At 47.2% G+C, this 18,136-nt stretch overlaps 1 protein-coding gene across 1 annotated transcript in view; it reads right to left on the reverse strand.

Annotated features, from left to right (window-relative positions):
• Positions 1-18,136, reverse strand: part of LOC119969319 (5'-nucleotidase-like) — a 121,772-nt gene that overhangs the window by 11,253 nt on the left and 92,383 nt on the right. Inside the window, exons 6-7 of the mRNA XM_038802797.1 lie at positions 13,312-13,420; positions 8,567-8,716 (exon numbers count right to left, since the gene is read on the reverse strand). Of these exons, the coding sequence (XP_038658725.1) occupies positions 8,567-8,716; positions 13,312-13,420 (259 nt within the window). The remainder of the gene's footprint in view (positions 1-8,566; positions 8,717-13,311; positions 13,421-18,136) is intronic.

Raw genomic sequence — 18,136 nt, forward strand, 5'->3', positions numbered from 1 at the left:
GTTGCCCATCCTCTCAGCAATGCTGCTAATGTTCCCAGTTATGGCCTGCTGTGACTAAGCCGCACTCAGGAGTGCCACTGTAGTTTCCAGATGACTCTGGGATATGGTCGCCTGACCTGGGCCTCGGCCAACACCTGCACAGAATGCCCCAGGCCTTGGACATGCTGAACCACAGCTAAAAGCGTTGCCACCCCAATGCCACCACCATGGACGCCACCTTTGCTTTGTTCGTCAGGCTGGCATGCACTGTCCACACCACCTCCTGCTCCTGCAGGCGGTTGGACTCCTCCAACTGCACCTTCAGGTGCTGGATGCTCGTCGACAACCCTCATGTAGTCCTTGGCTCTGCAACTGCATCTCCACGATTGATGGGACTGTCTGTTCCAGAAGCTCGAGACCCATCTGGAAATAGTTGGTTCCTGGGATCAGCCTGCCCTCCGACCATCTGCCCCCTTGGGGGTTCCCATCTCCACCTGCTGTACTGGGTCAGCTGTGTGGCAAGCACCAGAGAGTGTCCCAGGAGCCTCTTCATGAGCATGCCCACCCGAGGTGAGTGTCTCTGGGATGGTGGATGATATTGCAGACAGCTGTGATGGGAAATCATTGTCATCCTCCAACCCGAGCTCCAGTGTCTCCTGAGTCTCGGGCAGAGGGCTGGTGTCCGAGCTGATTTCAGCGTTGAGGACCGGATCATGGACCAGCCCCATCCCCTGCAGACACAAGACAAGACACATGTTTAGACCATGATCCTGGTCTAACCACAGAGAGTGGGGGTGGGCGCGTGGCTGGGGCTGGGGGGTGTGGTATGGGGTGAGGGTAGTGTAGGGTTGGTGTTGAGGGGGAGCGGTTGGCACATGTGTCGTGGGGAACCCCACCTACGTGGGGGCTCACTTCCTTGCCCACGGCCAAGTTCCAGCACGGCAGCCTCTCTTTCCTCCGGACTGCCGACCACATCCAGGGCCCTCCTCTCGGCCATGGTCAGGAGCCGTTTGTCCGGCGGTCCCGCTCATGACTTCCCATGCTCCGGCAGGGCGGGGGTGGAAACAGAAAACGACAGTGTTGGAGACTGTTGACTCATGCAGCCCAGCGGGTGGGCAGCTGGTGGTCTCAGTGGTCAGGGCACCCTGCCATGGCGACCGGTATGGGTGCTGACGTGTGGGAAAGAGTGGGGGTTCGGTCACCCTCCAGGTGAGAGGGGGCGTCGGGTCCCAGATGTGTAGAATGTGGGTTAGTACCAGGGGCACAGTTCTGCCTACTCACCATGGACGCCCTGAGGAGGCTCATCGGGCACTGCTGGCCGGTCCGGACGGTTTTACAGGTGGTGCTGACCGCCTCTGCCACTTGCCATGCATGACAAAAGGTGGCAGCTGGCAACCTCCTTACCAGGCCAGGGTATAGGGTAATCCGCTCTCCTCCACCGCATCCAGAAGGATCTCCAGCGCGGCATCGATGAAATGGGGTGCCTCTCTCCTCGCTGCCACCTTGTTGGCTGGGATGGTGTGTCTGGGGAGTGAAATGTGTATATGCGGCTGCAGCTTGTCAGCCTCCTAAGTGTCAATCACAAACCCGATGAATCCGGCACCGTTTCTCATTGGAATTGATAGTGTTCCACATGGCGCTGGTGCTAGCCCCTCAATGGTCGCTGAATCGGTCCAGGTGCAGTGACAAATTTGCTGTTGTGAAAGTCCACGAATCCTGCATTGGCGTCAACACTTAATCTCAGAAGTTGAGAATCCCGCCTCTATTATCAGTCTGACAGGGTGGTATTTGACTGTGTTGAAGTGCTGGCCTGGTGAACTGAGGAATTGTTTGGATTCCTATGCAGGCAGCTGGTGCCAAATGAGAGCCGCTGCTGGCTATTGTGGTCATCGCTCTCCTCCCTTCTCACTCCTGTTGCAAGCTAAAAGGAGACTGAATGCTTCACCAAAAGAGCCTGGGGAGATCAGCTGGATAACAATAGGTTAGAACTGCCCAGAAAGCAGTCCAGTTGTGGTCCAGTCAGGACTTTATTAATCAAAGGCATGGTTTCTACTCCTGTGCATTCCATAGAAAATAGAACATAGAACACTACAGCGCAGTATGGGCCCTTCGGCCCTCGATGTTGCGCCGACCTGTGAAACCATCTGAAGCCTATCTGACCTACACTATTCCATTTTCATCCATATGTCTATCCAGTGACCACTTAAATGCCCTTAAAGTTGGCGAGTCTACTACTATTGCAGGCAGGGCGTTCCACACCCCTACTACTCTCTGAGTAAAGAAACTGCCTTTGATATCTGTCCTATATCTATCACCCCTCAATTTAAAGCTATGTCCCCTCGTGTTGGTCATCACCATCCAAGGAAAAAGACTCTCACTGTCCACCCTATCTAACCCTCTGACAATCTTATATGTCTCTATTAAGTCACCTCTCAGCCTTCTCCTCTCTAACGAAAACAACCTCAATTCCCTGAGCCTTTCCTCGTAAGGCCTTCCCTCCATACCAGGCAACATCCTAGTAAATCTCCTCTGAACCCTTTCCAAAGCTTCCACATCCTTCCTATAATGTGGTGACCAGAACTGCACGCAGTACTCCAGGTGCGGCCGCACCAGAGTTATGTACAGCTGCAGCATGACCTTGTGGTTCCGAAACTCAATCCCCCTGCTTATAAAGGCTAGCACACCATATGCCTTCTTAACAGCCCTATTAACCTGGGTGGCAACTTTCAGGGATTTATGTACCTGGATGCCGAGATCTCTCTGTTCATCTACACTACCAAGAATCTTGCCATTAGCCCAGTACTCTGCATTCCTGTTACTCCTTCCAAAGTGAACCACCTCACACTTTTCCGCATTAAACTCCATCTGCCACCTCTCAGCCCAGCTCTGCAGCTTATCTATGTCCCTCTGTATCCTATAACATCCCTCAGCACTATCCACAACTCCACCGACCTTCGTGTCATCTGCAAATTTACTAACCCATCCTTCTACACCCTCTTCCAGGTCATTTATAAAAATGACAAACAGCAGTGGCCCCAAAACAGATCCTTGAGGTACACCACTAGTAACTGAACTCCAGGATGAACATTTCCCATCAACTACCACTCTCTGTCTTCTTTCAACTAGCCAATTTCTGATCCACATCTCTAAATCACCCTCAATCCCCAGACTCCGTATTTTCTGCAATAGCCGACCGTGGGGAACCTTATCAAACGCTTTACTGAAATCCATATACACCACATCAACTGCTCTACCCTCGTCTACCTGTTCAGTCACCTTCTCAAAGAACTCGATCAGGTTTGTGAGGCATGACCTACCCTTCACAAAACCATGCTGACTATCCATAATCATATTATTCCTATCTAGATGATTATAAATCGTATCTTTTATAATCCTCTCCAAGACCTTACTCACCACAGACGTTAGGCTCACCGGCCTATAGTTACCGGGGTTATCTCTACTCCCCTTCTTGAACAAAGGGACCACATTTGCTATCCTCCAGTCCTCTGGCACTATTCCTGTAGCCAATGATGACCTAAAAATCAAAGCCAAAGGCTCAGCAATCTCTTCCCTGGCTTCCCAGAGAATCCTAGGATAAATCCCATCCGGCCCCGGGGACTTATCTATTTTCACCTTGTCCAGAATTGCCAACACTTCTTCCCTACGCACCTCAATGCCATCTATTCTAATAGCCTGTGTCTCAGCATTCTCCTCCACAATATTATCTTTTTCTTGAGTGAATACTGACGAAAAGTATTCATTTAGTATCTCGCTTATCTCCTCAGCCTCCACACACAACTTCCCACCACTGTCCTTGACTGGCCCTACTCTTACACTAGTCATTCTTTTATTCCTGACATACCTATAGAAAGCTTTTGGGTTTTCCTTGATCCTACCTGCACACGGGGAGGATGTGCAGACTCCACACAGATAGTGACTAGTCGGAAGTAAATAGTCGGAAACAAAGAAATGGCAGAGGAACTAAATAGTTACTTTGCATCAGTCTTCACGGTGGAAGACACCAGTGGGATGCCAAAGCTCCAGGAGAACCAGAGGGCAGAGGTGAGTGCAGTGGCCATTACTAAGGAGAAGGTTCTGGGGAAACTGAAAGGTATGAAGATGGATAAATAATCTGAAGCGGTTGGACTACACCCCAGGGTTCTAAAAGAGATAGCTGAGGAAATTGTGGAGGAATTGGTGATGATCTTTCAAGAATCACTGAAGGCAGGAAGGTTCCCAGAGGAATGGAAAGTGGCTAATGTAACACCACTGTTTAAGAAGGGAGGGAGACAGAAGATGGGAAATTATAGGCCGGTTAGCCTGACTTCGGTCATTGGTAAGATTTTAGAGTCCATTATTAAAGATGAGATTGCGAAGTACTTGGAAGTGCATGGTAAAATAGGACTGAGTCAGCACAGCTTTGTCAAAGGGAGGTCATGTCTGACAAATCTTTCAGAGTTCTTTGAGGAGGTAACAAAAAAGTTAGACAAAGGAGAACCAGTGGACGTGATTTATTTAGATTTCTCGAAGGCCTTTGACAAGGTGCCGCATAGGAGACTGTTAAATAAGTTAAGAGCCCATGGTGTTATGGGTAAGATCCTGGCATGGATAGAGGATTGGCTAACTGGCAGAAGTCAGACAGTGTGGCTAAAAGGGGTCATTTTTAGGATGGCAGCCGGTGACTAGTGGTGTGCCTCAGGGGTCTGTGCTGGGACCACAACTTTTTACAATATGCATTAATGATCTGGAAGAAGGAACTGAAGACACTGTTGCTAAGTTTGTAGATAATACAAAATATGTAGAGGGACAGGTAGTACTGAGGAAGCCAGGGGGCTGCAGAAGGATTTGGACAAGCTTGGAGAGTGGGCAATGAAGTGGCAGATGAAATACAATGTGGAAAAGTGTGAGGTTATGCACTTTGGAAGAAGGAATGGAGGCATAGACTATTTTCTGAATGGGGAAATACATACAAAATCAGAAGCACAATGGCACTTGGGAGTCCTTGTGCAAGATTCTCTTAACGTTAACATGCAGGTTCAGTCAGCAGTTAGGAAGGCAAATGCAATGTTAGGATTCATGCCGAGAGGGCCAGAGTACAAGAGTAGGGATGTAATTCTGAGGCTGTATAAGGATCTGGTCAGACCCCATTTGGAGCATTGAGAGCAGTTTTGGGCCCCGTACCTAAGGAAGGATGTGCTGGCCTTGGAAAGGGTCCAGAGGAGGTTCACAAGAATGATCCCTGGAATGAAGAGCTTGTCATGTGAGGAATGGTTGAGGACTTTGGGTCTGTACTCAGTGGAGTTTAGAAGGCTGGGGGGGGGGGATCTTATTGAAACTTACAGGATACTGTGAGGCCTAGATAGAGGTCACAATCTCAGACTAGCCATTTAAAACAGAGATGAGGAGGAATTTCTTCAGCCAGAGGGTGGTGAATCTGTGGAACTCTTTGCTGCAGAAGGCTGTAGAGGCCAAATCACTGAGTGTCTTTAAGACAGAGATATTTAGTTCCTGATTAATAAGGAGATCAGGTGTAATGGGGAGAAGGGAGGAGAATGGGGATGTGAAAAATATCAGCCATGATTGAATGGCGGAGCAGACTCGATGGGCCGAGTGTCCTAATTCTGCTCTTGCAACTATTCGACTAAGCGGGGGTTTGTTGGGGGTGGGGGGGGGGGGGGGGGGGGGGGGTGGATGTGAGACACAGGTGAGCAACGGACAGAGGCAAAAGGAAAGGGCGAGCGGGGGAGGGAAGGGACAAGGATCAAAAGCACACGCAAAAATGCAAGGGACAAATCAGCAGGCGTCTGCTCTGGGGGCAAGCTGAGACTCAAATAAAACTGTAAATAGATGTTTGTAAATACGTGCTTTGGCCATATTGGGGAATGTAAAATATGGTCTTATGCTGACAAAAGCGGGGGTCACAGCCACAGTTGTAGTGAAGATACTTGCTTATGAATGTAGGTGTTGTTTTCTGGCATGGTTTTAGAATATGTAATTTATGAATTGTTGGATATAATATATAAAAACTCGATAAAAACATTTTAAAAAAGAAATTAATTATCTTTCTGGTATGTTAGTTTGTTTATTCTGGTCTCTATGAGGGTTAAAAATTCCTCATTAAACCTATTCTGCCTTTACTAAAGTTAAAATCCAGCATTGAAACTATTCTGCCTTTGCTACATGTTTTCACAATCTCTGCATTTATACAATCTACCAATTCACCGCTGTCATCAGGCAATTTATCAACAATTCCCAGTCCAGCTTTAAATCATTTTCAATTTCTTAATTCTCCCCATAAAGTCTGTAGTATCTGCTTAGCTCTTCATCATCAATTAAGTGATTTCATCCTTAATTATGAGAGTAACTCTTCTGTACAGATTTGTAACCTGATTGTTATGACTTGACAGCCATGTCTCGGTGATGATTATCATGTCATACAGTGTAAGTTGAATTTAGAATTTATCGTTGCAGTTCATTTAATTACAATGTAAAATAAATTTGCTGTCATGAAAGTCCACAAATTCTGCGTCGGCGTCAACACATAGTCTCAGAAACGGAGAATCCCGCCCAAGGTTCCTTTAGTTCACCAGTATCAAAGTTGCACAAAATCTCAAGGGAAAGCTTAACTTCAAGAAACAAACTATTTACTGAAACTCTTCATAACCAATGCCCCAAATCTTTGCCCAGTCCGTGGCCACGGCTCTTCAACACTGTGACTCACCAGGCTTCACCTGCTGCTCCAGTTATTGGCTGCAGGTCTGGTCTCCTCTCTCTTCACAAGGCCTTTGGTCCCTCCTTATTCAGCCTACACTCCAGGCTTAGGCTCCAGCCCTCAATTTGCTGAGGACTTTGTCTCCTGTTCCACGGGAATACTTAGGAGCATCCAAATCCTCAGCCCAGCATCTTCATGGGCTGAAGGCTTCTGCTAGTGGGGACCTGGTGCCCAGCAGGCAATGCCCTGCATGGGTATAGCCCAGCCTTTGACCCCAATCTGAAGTTGGATGTTGGAAATTGATAGATGAATGGCCCACTGACCTCGCCCAATATAATGATCAAGGCTACTGATGGTTAATGGATGGAGTTATGGAATATAAATCAAAAATCTAATGTAAACTAGACAAAATTTAACAAAACAAGTCCAAAGATGGACAGAGTAGGTGGATTCGCTATGCTAAATTGCCGCTTACTGTCCAGGGGTATGCAGGTTAGGTTAAGGGTTGCAGAGATGGGCAGATGGAGTGCTCATTTGAACGATCAGTGCAGACTCGATGGGCTGAATGGCCTCCTTCTGCACTGTAGTTATTCTATGAGTCTATTAAATCTGTCCTCACATCCCTCCGTATATCTGGCCCAATATCCTAAATCTGTATCCCCTTGTTTTGTTCTATCGGGTAACAGGAACAGGTTTTCTTTGTCTACCTTATCTAAATCTGTCACAATCTTGTCCACCTCTATTAATTCTCCCTCAAGCTCTTTTGCTCTAAGGAAAACAATCTCCAATCTAATCTTGTATCTAAGTTTGATGTTGCTCTACTCTCTTTTGTTATTTGGTTTGCAACTATAATTTAAAAAATTTATATTTTTCTTAGCATTTTTAGTTTTATGAAATAACTTCCAACTATTCCCAGAATGCTAATTGGTGTCCGATGAGGTAGGCTCTCATTTTTCCGATTAAAAAGGCCTTCAAACATGAAGGCATTTAGAAGGTGGTAAGAATATAACGCCTTTCTGAATGAGTTGTGTTTTCAGTCAGTTATAAATTTCAATTTATAAATTTGCACATTTGCAATTTGAACACTAGCTGAGGAGTATGACTCATTGGCATAGTTAAAATAATAATCAACAATATCCCAAGAGGTATAAATGATAGAATTCCAACAGTGCAGAAGGAGACCATTCAGCCCATCACATCTACACCAGTCCTTTGAAAGAGCAGCCAAACTACGGTGACACAGTAGTGTCAGCACTGCTAACATAGGGAACCAGGCTCAATTCCGACCTTGGGTGACTGTCTATCTGGAGTCTGGACGTTCTTCCAGTGTCTGCATGGGTTTCCTCTGGGTGTTCCAATTTACTCCCACAATCTAACAAAGTGTAGGTTAGGTGGATTGGCCATGCCAAATTGGCCCTTAGTTTCTAAAGATTAGGAGCCGTTATGGGAACAGGGTTGGGATTGGGCATGAATAGGGTGTTCTTTCAGAGTGTCAGTGCAGATTTGATGGGCCCAATGGCCTCCTACTGCACTGTAAGGATTCTATGGTTCTATCCCTATGACCCCACCTAACCTGCACATATTTGGATACCAAGGACCAATTTAGCATGGCCCAACTACCTCACGTGCACAGCTTTGGACTGTGTGAGGAAACCAGAGTGTCAGGAGGAAGCCCATGCAGACACGGGGAGAACATGCAAACTCCACACAGACAGTCACCCGAGGCTGGAATTGAACCCAGGTCCCTAGCATTGTGAGGAAGCAGTGCTAACCACTGTGCCACCATGTTACCCCTAGCTGAAGATCAGTTATCATATTGCAGCCACAATTATCTTGCAGGAAAGCTTTGTGTTCAACGGTGAAGAATGACCTTACCAGTCACCTGCAGGAACTTCCCTTTTCCATGTCCGTATGTCCAGACAGAAAGCTCAAAAGCTGATCTTAAAGTTGAACCGGAGACTTTTATCAGATCAATGGTATTTCCAAATGGTAAAACACTTAGAATATTTTCTGCATATATTTTTCCTGTGTGTGAGAATAAAAGGTAAACCTATTAAGTTACTCTCGGCTTCTTACATTCGTTTAGTTGAGCTTTTATCCCCAAACGGGAGAGTTTTACATTTCAAATTCACTTATTAATTATCTTGTCTACAAGTAATTAATCAGTTTTCTTTTAAAGTGTGCTGTTTTCTCTGTATATGACATGATGGCAACCTCCCTCGAAGGCAAAGTAGTCCTAAAATTCCAACAAACGGTGTAAAGAATTTCTCCCATCCTCTCTCCTCATTGGCAGCAGGGTAGCATGGTGGTTAGCATAAATGCTTCACAGCTCCAGGGTCCCAGGTTCGATTCCCGGCTGGGTCACTGTCTGTGTGGAGTCTGCACGTCCTCCCTCTGTGTGCGTGGGTTTCCTCCGGGTGCTCCGGTTTCCTCCCACAGTCCAAAGATGTGCGGGTTAGGTGGATTGGCCATGCTAAATTGCCCGTAGTGTCCTAATAAAAGTAAGGTTAAGGGGGGGTTGTTGGGTTACGGTTATAGGGTGGATACGTGGGTTTGAGTAGGGTGATCATGGCTCGGCACAACATTGAGGGCCGAAGGGCCTGTTCTGTGCTGTACTGTTCTATGTTCTATGTTCTATGTTCTATTCCTCACGAATAATTCTGAATCGTAAATTTCTTATCATTGAACCGTCAAACAGGGAAAATCGACTTTACAATTATTCGATTTCCTGCTCCAATGAGAAGAGTCCCAGTTCCAGGCTACCTGTTGAATTCACATTATATACTCCCTTTGACACAAACATCTTTTCTACAATGAGGCTCCCTAACTGGTAACTCGAGATACACAAACTGTGACCTAACCAGCACTTTATATACATTTTGCATTCTTTCCTTCTTATTGTACTCTGCACCCCTACTTCTGAAAGACATCAGTTTATTGCCCTTTTTTAGGTTTTATTCATCCATGTTCTCACTTCAGGGAATGATGTATTCAAACCAATTGTTCTCCATAATCACCTGCCCGTATTCCCATCTTCCGAATGATTGCTTTGCCCTATATTATTTCTTATGTCCAAATAAAGCTTGTAGTCTTCCAGTTGAAGTAAATGCTTTATTGAGTAGGTTCATTCTCTCTCCAGAGCTTATACTAGATGTTATTTGTGAGCTGTCTATCTGTGTCCTGCTCACTAGCTGCCGTTCCTGTGAAGAGTGAGATGCTGGATCCTGTCCATTATTTTATACCTCTCTAGTGCTCCTTCTAGTGATTACTTAGTTGTAGTGTATTTACATTAACCCCTTGTGTACATGCAGATGTGCAGATCACTACATGCCCCATTCATTGCTCTTAGATCCAAAGCAAAACCCTCACAAGCATCCACAAAAATGTGCATCTACCACCTGTTTGAGGGGCTGGTTTAGCACAGTGGGCTAAACAACTGGCTTGTAATGCAGAACAAGGCAGCAGCGCGGGTTCAATTCCCGTACTGGCCTCCTCGAACAGGCACGGAATGTGGCGACTAGGGACTTTTCACAGTAACTTCATTGAAGCCTACTTGTGACAATAAGCAATTATTATTATTATTATTTGCATTCTATTCCCCCGTGGCATCAACTTATAGCATCATTAATCGAAGAAAATCATGCAAATTGCTTCACAGGAAGGGAATCAACACAAATCCATTAACCTCTGAAGGTTTTCCTTCAAGCTTTTGTGGTCCTCGTCACTGCTTACCAAGGCCTTATTTTTGTCATCAGCAGGTTTGAAGATTGTGTTTCATGCACTCAAATTCAAATTATCTGCCCGCATGGAGGAAAAAAATGGATCCTCCGATATCAAAGAACAAAAGATCAAACAATGGTCCAGCACAGGAACAGGCCCTTTGGCCCTCTAAGCCTGTGCCGACCATGCTGCCTGAATAATCTAAAACCTTCTACATGTCCGTGGTCCGTATCCCTCTATTCCCATCCTACTGATGTATTTGTCAAGACGCCCCTTCAACATCACTATTGTACCTGCTTTCACAGGGGCAGCACGGTAGCATAGTGGTTAGCATCAATGCTTCACAGCTCCAGGGTCCCAGGTTTGGTTCCCGGCTGGGTCACTGTCTGTGCGGAGTCTGCACGTCCTCCCCGTGTGTGCGTGGGTTTCCTCCGGGTGCTCCGGTTTCCTCCCACAGTCCAAAGATGTGCGGGTTAGGTGGATTGGCCATGCTAAATTGCCTGTAGTGTCCTAAAAAGTAAGGTTAAGGGGGAGTTGTTGGGTTACGGGTATAGGGTGGATACGTGAGTTTGAGTAGGGTGATCATTGATCGGCACAACATCGAGGGCCGAAGGGCCTGTTCTGTGCTGTACTGTTCTAAATTCTAAATTCTAAATTCTAAACCTCCTCCTCTGGCAGCGAGTTCCAGGCACCCACTACCCTCTGTGCAAAAGACTTCCCTCGCCCATCTCCTCTAAACTTTGTCCCTCGCACCTTAAACCTATGTCCCCTAAAAATAATAAAAATCTTTATTTTCACAAGTCGGCTTATTTAACACTGCAATGAAGTTACTGTGAAAAGCTCCTCGTCACCACATTCTGGCGCCAGTTTGGGTACACAGAGGGAGAATTGAGAATGTCCAAATTACCTGGCAGCATGTCTTTCAGGATTTGTGGGTGACAACACGGTGGCACAGCAGTTAGCACTACTGCCTCACAGCTCCAGGGTCCCAGGTTCAATTCCGGTCTTGGATGACTGTCATTTAACTCCCGAGGTAAGTTGAAACAAGTCTCCATTCTCTCCATGGCCACAGGAAACTGAAGTTCAGTCTTTTGCATTTATATTATCAACCATGCAAGGCATAGCCACCCGCTTGATTGCTCCCCCTTTGCACAAACACTCAAACCCTCTACCACCGACGAACGGTGGCAGCCACGTGTACCATCTACAAGATGCACTGCAGTAACTCACCAAGGTTCCTTAGACAGCACCTCCAAAACCCACGCCCACTACCATCTAGAAGGACAAGAGCAGCAGATACCTGGGAATCCCACCGGCTGGAGGTTCCCCTCAAAGTCACTCGCCACTCCTGACTTGGAAATCACAGAATCACAGAATTTACAGTGCAGAAGGAGGCCATTCGGCCCATTGAGTCTGAACCGGCCCTTGGAAAGAACACCCTACCCAAGCCCACACCCCCACCCCATCCCCGTAACCCAACCTTTTTCTTTGGACACTAAGGGCAATTTAGAATGGCCAATCCACCTAAGCTGCGCATCTTTGGACTGTGGGAGGAAACCGGAGCACCCGGAGGAAACCCACGCAGACACGGGGAGAACGTGCAGGCTCCGCACAGACAGTGACCCAAGCCGGGAATTAAACCTGGGACCCTGGAGCTGTGAAGCAACAGTGCTAACCACTGTGCTGTCTTGCTGCCCACTATATTGTCGTTCCTTCACTGCCGCTGGGGCAACACCCTGGAACTCTCTCTCTAACAGCATAGTGGATGTACCTACATCTCAAGGATGGCAGAAGTTCAAGAAGGCAACTCACCATCGCCTTCTAAAGGACAACAAGGGATGGGCCACAAATGCTGGCCCAACCAATGACACCCACAACCCGTAAACTAATAAAAAAATGAATGTCTTCCTTTCAGGTGTCGCTGTCTGAAGTGAGACTTCATATGTTTTTAGGTGTGAAATTCCATGTTTTCTCAGGACACGTCTGTTACTATAATCCACATGGGAATTTTCCCAAAAGTAGTCACTTTACATTATCAACCATTGTTTGTTCAGTACCTTTGCTTGTAACTCTTTAATAAAACACAGGCCTTCCTTAAGAAGTTCAATATGCCCACAAGTCATTCAAGGCTGTAATCTGTTCTTTCTGACACCACTTCGGTACCAGAAAAATAGCCATGAAGTAGGCTCTGCACAGTCAGTATGAGGAGTGAGGCAACAAATTAAGAAGTAGAACCTTAAAGCTACTATAAAATATAAATTCAAGGTGATCAGGCAGAGTCAACATGGCTCTTGTTGAAAGGGAAATCATGTTTGGGCAATGTATTGGATTTCTTTGCAGGTGTCGCATGTGCTGTGGATGAAGGTGGGTGCACTGTACTTAGATTTCCAGACGGCATTTGATAAGGTGCAACATCAAAATTTATTGCAGAAAATAAATGCTCATGGTGTAGGCGGTAGCATATCAGCATGGATAGAAGATTGTTTCCTGTTAACCAGCTAGAGAGTGGGCATAAATAGGGTCTTTTCTGATTGCCAGGATGTAACGAGTGTTAAGCCACAGGGTTCAGTGCTGGGGCCTCCACTTTTCACAATTTATATCAGTGAGCTGGATGACGGGACTGAAGGTATAGTTGCTAAACTTGCTGATGAAGACAGGTCGAAAAGTAAGTTGTAAAGAGGAAACAAGTAAGCTACACAAGCACATGAATTGGTTAAGTGAGTGGGAAAAGATCTGGTGAAGGAATATAATAGAATGCTATTGTTTACTGTGAAGGGAATTGAACGTAAAAGTGGGGAGGTTATGCTTCAGCTATACAGGACACAAGGGAAACCACATCTGGAGTATACCGTACAATTTTCGTCTTCTTATTTAAAGAAAATAATAGCCGACCCACATACCATTGTCACTGAGCTCATCAATAGGCCCACGGATTCCACCCCCATTCGTCAAACAAATGGATGCTTGGGTCCAAGACTTTTCATCTGTTCTCCGGATATATTTATTGATCTGAAATTGTTGTAAAGGTAGAGAGAAGAGGAGTGTAGGTTTTGTTAGCTCATCTACCTGATACGGCACACTTCAACAGGACATTCTGTGCTGATGTATGCAGATTGTCACAGGCATTTCCTGGTTAGTAAGATTCAAAAACAATAACAACTTGCATTTATATATGCCCTTTCTATAATGGCGGAAATGCTTTATAATATGACTCAAAACATGTCACCAAGCCACACAGAGCTGCTCAGAAACTTGATCAAAGAGTTGGGTTCGAAGAAGTCTCAAAGGAGGGAACGTGGGGTGGAGAGGGAAATGGAGGGAATTCCAGAGCTCAGGTTCCGGGCAGCTGCAGACATGGCCCCCAGTCGTGGGACAATAATCAATGGGAATGCATCAGAGACCAGAATTAGAGGGGCACAGATATCTCAGAGGGCTGAGGGTTTGGAAGAGATCACGGAGATAGGGAGGGGAAAGGCCCCGGAAGGGTTTGAGATCAAGAATGAGGGGATGGATTCTCCCAAAAATGGGACTATGTCCCCATGCCGGTGTACGAACGTTGGAGTTTTACTCCAGAGATTCCTGGGAAAACGTACAGCTAATCCATTGCCCTGCACGGGGCTAGCAGGGACCCAGAGTAAATATCGCTGCTTTAGCTACGAATATGAGCCCCCGCACTTCCGGTTTGGAGTCCGCACATGAGCATGGCGGCGGTCTCCAGCGGCCGCGCCGAGCTCCATGGCAGACTCGGACCACGGAGCAAGACACAAAAATTAGACTTCCCTGATCGGCCGCCGGAGCATCTAACCTCGCACAAGTACTCCGGTGTCGGTCCTCCCGCCCCCGACCAGGACGGCCGTGGACTGAATCCGCAGCCGCCATGCCACCATCCCGACTGTCAATAGGTGGTTAGTTCAACGCTGTCGGTAACTCGGCCGGTTGGGAGTGGACTGGGCGGGCCTCTGTCAATGGGCCCCCAGCCGCACAGCGTACTCTGCGATCACGCCGATTCTAGGGTCCAAGAGAATCGCCGCACCAGCACCGGGCCCAATTTCGCCATGAAAGTGGATTCTCCGCCCCCACTGCGTAGAATCCAGCCCGAGAAGTTAAATCAAGATGTTGCTTAACAAGGAGCCCTTATGGGCAGCATGGTGGCCTAGTGGTTAGCACAACCGCCTCACGGCGCTGAGGTCCCAGGTTCGATCCCGGCTCTGGGTCACTGTCCGTGTGGAGTTTGCACATTCTCCCCGTGTTTGCGTGGGTTTCGCCCCCACAACCCAAAAATGTGCAGGGTAGGTGGATTGGCCACGCTAAATTGCCCCTTAATTGGAAAAAATAATTGGGTAATCTAAATTTATAAAAAAAAAACAAGGAGCCCTTATAAGTCAGCGAGCACAGGGGTGACTGGGGAACTGGACTTGCTGCAAGTTTAAAGCAGCAGAGTATTGGATAACCAAGTTCATGAAGGGGAGAGCGTGGGAGAGCAGCCAGGAGTGTGTGGGAATAGTCAAGTCTCGAGGTGACAAAGGCGTGGATAAAGGTTTCAGCAGTAGATGGGCCAAGACAGGAGTGAAGTTGAGTGATTGATGTTACTGAGGTGGAAATAGACAGTTTTAATGATGGCTTGAATATTCCAACATAAACGACTTAATCATCATTGACAGATCCATAAAAATGTTTTTCATTTTACACTAAATTGATACAGTCATATGATTCATAGAATACCTACAATGCAGAAGGAGACCATTCAGCCCCTGAAATCTGCATCAACCCCCTGAAAGAGCACCCTCCCAGGCCCTCTCCCCCGCCCTATACCTATGACCCAACCTGACATTTTGACATTAAGGGCAATTTAGCATGGGCAATCCACCTCACCTAACCTAATCTTTGGACTGTGGGAGGAAACTGGAGCACCCGGAGGAAACCCAAGCAGACACGGGGAGAAAGTGTAAACTCCACCCAGAGATGTGGAGATGCCGGGTAAGCATTCTCCAAGGCGGTCTTCAGGACACGCGACAACGCAGAATTGCCGAGCAAAAACTTATAGCTAAGTTCCGCACGCATGAGTGCGGCCTCAACCGGGATCTTGGATTCATGTCGCATTACATTCACCCCCCACCATCTAGCCTGGACTTGCAAAATCCTACCAACTGTTCTGGCTTGAGACAATTCACACCTCTTTAACCTGTGATTATCCCTCTCCCTGGATCTGTAATGATTTGATTACCCGCAAATGCTCGCATTCCAAGCATTGTCCAGCATCTCTGACTTTGTCTATTGTGATGGTATGAATGTGAGCACTGCCATTGGTGCAGAGCATTGGTTTCCCATTGGCTCTGGCTGGTCATGTGCCTCTCGTCCGATTGGCTGGGACCAGTCATGTGACTGCTCACCAATTGGTCGAGAGGCAAGTAGACCCTGCCTCCGAGGAGGGGTATAAGTACCCAGAGTTCCCGGCAGTCGGCCTTTCTCTGTAGTCGACCACCGGGCTAACAACTAGCTGATTAAAGCCACAGTTTGGATCATCATCGTGTCTCGCGTCCAATCGATGGTACATCATCTATATAAATGTTTCTGGAACATACCTCTCCATTCACCTGAGGAAGGAGCTGCGCTCCGAAAGCTCGTGTTTGAAACATACCTGTTGGACTTTAACTTGGTGTTGTAAGACTTCTTACTGTGTCCACCCAGCGAGTCACCCAAGGTTGGAATTGAACCCGAGTGCCTGGTGCTGTGAGACAGCAGTGCTAACCACTGTGCTACTGTGAATATGAGGAATGCAGATGATGTAATGGAATATTACATTGTATGTTTTTATTGGCTGTAACAGAAGGATACACACTTTGATTTTATATAATCTCAACCGACACAAGTTCCATTTAATGTTGACTCACTTAATGGTGTGTTGTTTAAGATTGTTAAAACAGTGTCAAAGTCTCTATTTACTGGCACAAGCTTCACTTTCACACTGGCTGCCAGAGATTTCCTATTTTCTGGTCTACCTGTGCACATGACCCTTTCCCCAGTGCTCCTGCTCCTGCCCTCAGCACTGAAATCCATCGTTCCCCCACTCCCACCCTCCATTCTTACTTTTAAAGTTCTGGGTATGTATTATAGCCATCACTGGGAACCAGCTCCTCAAAAACCGTGTTAGGGACCTGGAGCTTGAGCTGGATGAACTTCGGATCATTCGGGAGATAGAGGGGGTCATAGATAGGAGCATCAGGGAAGTAGTTACACCAAACACTGGAGATAGATGGGTAACTGTAAGAGGGACTGGGAAGAAGCAGTCAGTGCAGGGACCCCCTGCGGTCGTTCCCCTGAGTAACAAGTATACCGTTTTGGATACTTGTGGGGGGTCGACTTACCAGGGGTAAGCCATGGGGTACGGGCCTCTGGCACGGAGTCTGTCCCTGTTGCTCAGAAGGGAAGGGGGGAAAGGAGTAGAACATTAGTAATTGGGGACTCAATAGTCAGGGGCACAGATAGGAGATTTTGTGGGAGCGAGAGAGACTCACGTTTGGTATGTTGCCTCCCAGGTGCAAGGGTACGTGATGTCTCGGATCGTGTTTTCCGGGTCCTTAAGGGGGAGGGGGAGGGGGAGCAGCCCCAAGTCGTAGTCCACATTGGCACTAACGACATAGGTAGGAAAGGGGACAAGGATGTCAGGCAGGCCTTTAGGGAGCTAGGATGGAAGCTCAGAGCGAGAACAAACAGAGTTGTTATCTCTGGGTTGTTGCCCGTGCCACGTGATAGTGAGATGAGGAATAGGGAGAGAGAGCAATTAAACACGTGGCTACAGGGATGGTGCAGGCGGGAGGGATTCAGATTTCTGGATAACTGGGGCTCTTTCTGGGGAAGGTGGGACCTCTATAGACAGGATGGTCTACATCTGAACCTGAGGGGCACCAATGTCCTGGGGGGGGAGATTTGTTAGTGCTCTTTGGGGGGGGTTTAAACTAATTCAGCAGGGGCATGGGAACCTGGATTGTAGTTTTGGGGTACGGGAGATTGAGAGTATAGAGGTCAGGAGCACAGATTTGACTTCGCTGGAGGGTGCCAGTGTTCAGGTAGGTGGTTTGAAGTGTGTCTACTTCAATGCCAGGAGTATACGAAATAAGGTAGGGGAACTGGCAGCATGGGTAGGTACCTGGGACTTCGATGTTGTGGCCATTTCAGAGACATGGATAGAGCAGGGACAGGAATGGTTGTTGCAGGTTCCGGGGTTTAGGTGTTTTAGTAAGGTCAGAGAAGGGGGCAAAAGAGGGGGAAGTGTGGCGCTGCTAGTCAAGGACACTATTACGGTGGCGGAAAGGATGCTAGATGGGGACTCTTCTTCTGAGGTAGTATGGGCTGAGGTTAGAAACAGGAAAGGAGAGGTCACCCTGTTGGGAGTTTTCTATAGGCCACCTAATAGTTCTAGGGATGTAGAGGAAAGGATGGCGAAGATGATTCTGGAAAAGAGCGAAAGTAACAGGGTAGTTGTTATGGGAGACTTTAACTTTCCAAATATTGACTGGAAAAGATATAGTTCGAGTACATTAGATGGGTCGTTCTTTGTACAATGTGTGCAGGAGGGTTTCCTGACACAATATGTTGACATGCCAACAAGAGGCGAGGCCACATTGGATTTGGTTTTGGGTAATGAACCAGGCCAGATGTTAGATCTGGAGGTAGGTGAGCACTTTGGAAACAGTGACCACAATTCGGTGACCTTTACGTTAGTGA

Source organism: Scyliorhinus canicula, chromosome 1 (assembly GCF_902713615.1).
Source record: "Scyliorhinus canicula chromosome 1, sScyCan1.1, whole genome shotgun sequence".
Taxonomy (NCBI): domain Eukaryota; kingdom Metazoa; phylum Chordata; class Chondrichthyes; order Carcharhiniformes; family Scyliorhinidae; genus Scyliorhinus; species Scyliorhinus canicula.